We start from the raw sequence: 6,000 nt of genomic DNA, 5'->3' as shown, positions 1-6,000 counted from the left end.
TTCCTCCTGTTACAACAGTGGTAAGAGATGGGAGGACCCCTAACTGGATCGGAGTCCTAAGAAATCTCATCATCTTATCCACATCAGCTTCAGTAAGGCTCCTGGAAGAGCTAGTTAGCCTAATACAAAAGGTAGTGGAGAGTGGTCTGGCATAATATTGTAGTTTGTCCTGCAAAACTGGTAATAAGATTCTGGAAGTGTATGGGATTCTAGGAGTATAGGACCTGTGAAAAACTGTGGCTCTGAAGGCTTTTGTATTTTAGGTGCCAGTGCTGTGAAGATGTCATGTCTGGGGACTTCTTTTTTAAAGTCTTAGGTTTGCCTTTTTCAGGATCCTTTTGTTTTTGTTTGATCCTGTCTGATGGCTTCTTGGCAGAAGAGTGGGAGGAAGAAGCAGCAGTAATCTTCTGCAACCCAGTGGGAGGTTTATCTACAGAAGACTGTTGAAGGAGTCCCTTCAAAATGAGTTTACTCCTCCTTTCTGTGATGGCCACATTGGCTGAAAGCCTCGCAAATGGAACAGGTGATATCCAGGTGTGACAAGGCTAAGCAATACATGCACTTATATGCATCAGAGTATGGAAGCTTGTGTGAGCAAGCTATGCATTTAATCCCCGAAGGTTTCCCTGCCATTTTGTCTGTGTGTGCATATAAATACATATAAAACATGCAAGGGAAAAGGAACAAAGGTACTAAATATTTCTTTAAAAGTATATACAACTACATGTATGTATCCATACAAAGTAACAATAAGAAGAAAATTTAATAAATTATGGAACAGGCTAACAAGATTTTTTTTTTAAGAATAATGCCCCTCACAAAAGCGAAAGACAAGAAAGCGAAAGGAGAGGAATGGGAAATGTGACAAAAGACAAAATGAGAATTCAGTGGAAATCACTTATCTTTTTTATAAAGTTTGGAAATTCCTGCCTGAGCAATCACAGATCCATTCTGCTCTTATAGCGCAAACGAGATCTGAGGTAGCTCATTCTCTTCACAGGGATTATGGGTAAGGAGAGGAGTCTGAACACTGGATCTGAGTGGCCTTGGATCTGAAATCTACACATTGTGAAACGGATGGAAAAGATATCAGATACTGCATTAAAGGAGAACTTTAATGTTCTACATCAGATTTGCTTCATTTACAATACTACAAATATATTCCAAGTTTGTAACTTGAAAAAAAAAACAGAAGTTTAGTGTAATGTTTCACCTTTAATTTCCTCACAGGCTGTCCTGTTCTGCTGTAAAGCTGTATGAATCACAGAACAACAGACGACACTGAATTCCTTTAGTGGTACAGACACTGTGCTGTTAATATCAACTCCTCCAAAACGATTACTTATGTACTCTCTTGACCACGACTGGCTGAGTTGTTCTCCGCTCCCATCATGCCACATCACTTCACCCTGAGGATATCCTCCCTCAGACAGGCAATGCAGAATAACTGTTCCATTACCATAAATAGCTGTCAGTCTGGGGGATGAGTAAGGGGCTGAAACACAAAAACAAGACAGATATCAAGCATAAGTAATAATCACAAACTTCTGCGGACCCTTCCTAACACTTTCATTGTATAATACATCTTCAAAGCAGATACAGATCATTGTCAGAACCATGCATTATGTAAGGAGCATCAATATTTCTGGTTCCATGGACCTTAGCTGTTCATCTCGTTTACTTATCAGGAGCACCTTTTGTATGCCAGCATGTCTAAGGTGTAACCACATAGCGGCCACAGCTGTAGAGATAACTGGAGGTGAGATTATGACAATAAGTATGTGCAGGGAATAGAAGGAGAATATATGGGTATCCAAATACCCTTTGAAGGGGTGTGTCAGTCTTCAAACAATCCTAGCTAAGCAGTCTGAGTTATTAAGCTAGCATTCAGTGTGTCCATATGCAGTTTTGGACTTGCGATCATCTACCTATGGGAATACCTAAAGCAATACTTGGCTGGTTACAGCATTTCCTAATCTAGGTATGACTGTTCTTGCTATTTTATCCTGGAATGATTTTTATTTCAAGTCTTGCAGCAAAGGAAGTGTTGCACAAATGTATGTTTCTAGGTTTACTAAATCCACTTCCTGTGGATATTAAGTTATCCATCTTTTTCTGGATTACTAATCATTCCAAAAACAGTGTCAGTCAATATATGATGAGCTTTAATTACAAGTTCAGATTTATTTAGTTGTGTTAAACCAAAGCACCAGATAAAGACCATGCAAACCAAAACACAAAGTGTCCATACAGAGAGACATACAGACAAGATACAAAGAAACCCCCCATAAGAACAGATAAAATTGCCTAGGACAGGTGATAATACTAAGCAAAATCAAATAAAGTAATTATAATAATGTCATAAATATGAGTCACAGACCTGACACACTGACAGTGGTACTGTCCACTTTGCAGCAACCCAAACTACAAGAAAAACAGTCTATGAAATTCAGAGAATGTTTTGCTTTATGCATTTTCCTTAAGAGCACACAGAGACCACAGTCAGTCCAGGGCTGGTTTCTCCCTCTTCCTCCAGATCCCCAATAAGACTCCCACTGGCACAGCTATAGAGTTGAGATCTCAACCGACTGACCAAGCCAAGACCTACCAGCACCCTCACTGTCCAACCAGTGCTTTGTGTTCTTGCCCAATTAGCAGACATACACTCTTGAGGTTTGACTTGCACACACACACCTAGGAGAGGCTGGCACAGGTTTACTAGCTATGCCGCGCCTTCTGCCAAGACTATAAGGTAGTTACCAGTGCCACCAGTCAACTCCTTATCAGCTACTTTAAGGCCCTTAACAAAGGGTGTCCAATTTTACTGTGCAAGTGTCACCAAATAAATATGCAAGTACTCTCAAAACTTAAACAGCTCTACAAAGATCAGCCACAATGAAAAGTTTAAATATATTTAATAATAAATAGTAAAAGAACAAGACAATACTAAATATATGCTCACAGTGACATCACAGTTCAAAACCACAGGAAATATTTAACACAACATTGCAGGATGGTCTCAAGTATCTAAACTACGATTTACTATATTCCTGACTGTATCTAAGAGAATTACTAGTCCCTAGAAGCTTACTTCATTAGCACAGAATGCACTGTCTCACTAAGAGACTTCTCATTAATATCTAAAATATTACTCCTGGGACAGCTTGCAGGATGACATAATTTCTTATGATCTGACTCCAGTTCTCATGCAAATCCCCATTGCTGACACTGTCAGTACTTAGCATCTGCCTATAAAACTACATATACCTCAGATCTTTGGCAGATAAAAGAATTGCATTCCTTCATGCTTTCAGAGGTAGCAATTAGTTCACTCCAAAGACAATAGAGAAAGCTTCTCGGCACAGACTCTGTCTCTAGCAGCCTTGAAAACTGAAAGATACCATATTTTATGGCCTAGCCATAAAGTAATTTAATTTCAGCTATTTTTCTGAAGTTAACCTCCTGTATTCCAGTTTCCACCATTAAAATATAGACATTTAAACAGTTACAATAGTGCATGCACTTCTATGTTCATTTCCAGTAGGGCACACTATGGTTACATTTCAAACAGCACTTTCAACACACGTCTGTACGGACCAGTTTGATAAACACATGACATACAGTTCTTATACAGTTGTAACACAAGCATCTTACATAAATCATGTTGATATTCACAAAATACATAATTATTTACAAAATTCCAGATAGCTATGCTGGCATTATCTCCCTTTGTCACAATCGTATCAAATTCCATTATAATAATCTGTTTATCTAATTCTCTATGTATATCTTCAGTAAACTGTTTAATATTCCATTCATTTACACCATTTAACTCTTGTTTGCTCACAGTCTTAAACTGCAATATAATTTCCATAATTTTACTCTGTTTCATGACTATCCCCTTCTCATTTTTCATTTTTCTCAGTATACCACTTTCTACTTCTCGGCATCATGACCATAATTCCCCACATACAAAACATTTTTTTTGTTACAGTTAACAAAGTGACCCTCCTTTCCAAAAAAATAACACGTTTTGGTTATACCCAACACTGAACAGCAGCTCTATTCCCTTATATAATAATCATACTGGGAATGTGAATAATTACTTTTCTATTTTCAATACAACATTCCAATCCCAACCCCAGTCCATAAACCTCTGTTACCTAATACTTTTACATTATTTTCACTTCTGAAAAAAAATTCTTTAATAAATGTTCTTTAACAACAATCCTTTTATCCATCTCTGTAAAAAGGTGAATATTCACTTTTGTGTCTCATGTCAAGTCTTAATATACTTATTTTGAGGAAATACATCTTTTTTATCAAACCTTTCCAGAAAAGTCTGTAGTCCCAAAGCTGTTTCTAGAAACAATGTCACAATAAGTCCCTTTCTTACTCAAAAATGTTTCTTGCCTCTTAAACTTGTGTTCCTAAAGATACAATAACTGTGCCCCATAGTTCATACCTGTCCAATGCCTTCTCTTCTTTACCTCGTATGCGTACAACACATTTCTGTTTCTCTGACTTTTCTATTTCCTTACTTTCCCTTTTCTCTTCTTCATTTCTTTTCTTTACTACATCTGCAAATGAAATTTTCTTTATTTCTCTCTCCTCTTCATCTTGGATTCTCTCCATCACTTCTCTCCAGGACAAGTCATTTCCACTATCTGGTTCATTCTCTTCAATTAAATTCACCAATACATCATCCTGCAACCATCCTGACAGGTTGGTTGTAGCAAGAATCTCTTCTTATTATTGCTTTTCCATTTTCACCAAATTGAATACAAGAACCTCTTCTTACTATTGCTTCTCCATTTTCACCGAATTGAATAATTCTGCTTGGAACAAATCTTCTGAATCTAACGCAATACCCTCCATCTTTCTCTCTATACACACACCCAAATTTTCATAAACAAACTGGCATTAGTCTCAGTTTTCTGTTCAATCTCCTCCATTCTGTGACGTTCTCCCAGCTGCCACTGAACCAGGAATAAAACATATGCACATTCACACTTGTTGGCAGTACAGACCACGAGCATGGCAACAAGTAGGTACCTTTTATTTATATACAAAAATAACTGTAAAATATGTACATAGTTATAAATATTTCCATATGTACAAATATATATACAAATCTGATTATACATATTCTTAATTTCCTATATAATCATGCTAAATTTTCATACTTATTAGACCCCCACTCCTTTTTCCATAACCAGCATCTGAATTTACTTAATATTGTTGCTAAAATCCATTTACCATTAAGCATAATTTAATTTATTCTTTCATTCCCTATAACCCATATAACATAAAATAACCTTTATCTATTTTAACATATTCTTGACTTCTATTCTTATAATATCCACATTTAATTATACCCATGTTTATTTTATCCATTTCTTTTTTATCTTCAAAAATATTCTTTACATAGTTTTCTTATAACTTTTTTATGCTTACATTTCAGAAACACATGTTCCGTAGTTTCTTCTTCTTGGCAATGTAAACATATTCTATCACTTTTCTTTTTATACGGCATCTTTCCTTTTACTGGCAATTTACCTATTACCAGTCTCCACAAAAAGTCTTGACATTCTACTTTCTGATTACACCATTAGCTTCTTAGTTTTATGGCTTTAATGTTTTCATCTGTTACATTTTCCCATGGATTTACCTAGAAATGTTTTTTTCCCATGGATTTACCTAGAAATGTTTTTTTCCCATGGATTTACCTATTAATCTTTTATCATTATATTCTTATACCATATTTTTATTTTCCTGTATCATCTATTTTTATTTTCCACAAAAATATCTTAACATTTTATTTTTTCATTTATACACTCTTTCTCGTATACGCTTTTTTTTACCATACTCCAAAATTTATCATACTTATATTTATACAGTGTTACTACTAATCTCTCATCTTTTTAATTTACCCACTTTAATACTTAGTACAAATTTAATGAAGCAGTGTATACCACTGGGTTAATTAACCCTAAACCT

General features: G+C 35.7%; 1 protein-coding gene across 1 annotated transcript in view; it reads right to left on the bottom strand.

The window, feature by feature from the left end:
* Window positions 1–1,196: 1,196 nt before the first annotated feature.
* Window positions 1,197–6,000, bottom strand: part of LOC122814338 (CD276 antigen-like) — a 64,468-nt gene continuing 59,664 nt past the window's right edge. Inside the window, exon 2 of the mRNA XM_044086924.1 lies at window positions 1,197–1,495. Within this exon, the coding sequence (XP_043942859.1) occupies window positions 1,197–1,495 (299 nt within the window). The remainder of the gene's footprint in view (window positions 1,496–6,000) is intronic.

The sequence above is a fragment of the Protopterus annectens genome, chromosome 10.part0 (genome assembly GCF_019279795.1).
Source record: "Protopterus annectens isolate FY-2018-M chromosome 10.part0, PAN1.0, whole genome shotgun sequence".
In the NCBI taxonomy this organism is placed as follows: domain Eukaryota; kingdom Metazoa; phylum Chordata; order Ceratodontiformes; family Protopteridae; genus Protopterus; species Protopterus annectens.
This window is presented reverse-complemented; position numbering and strand designations above follow the sequence as displayed.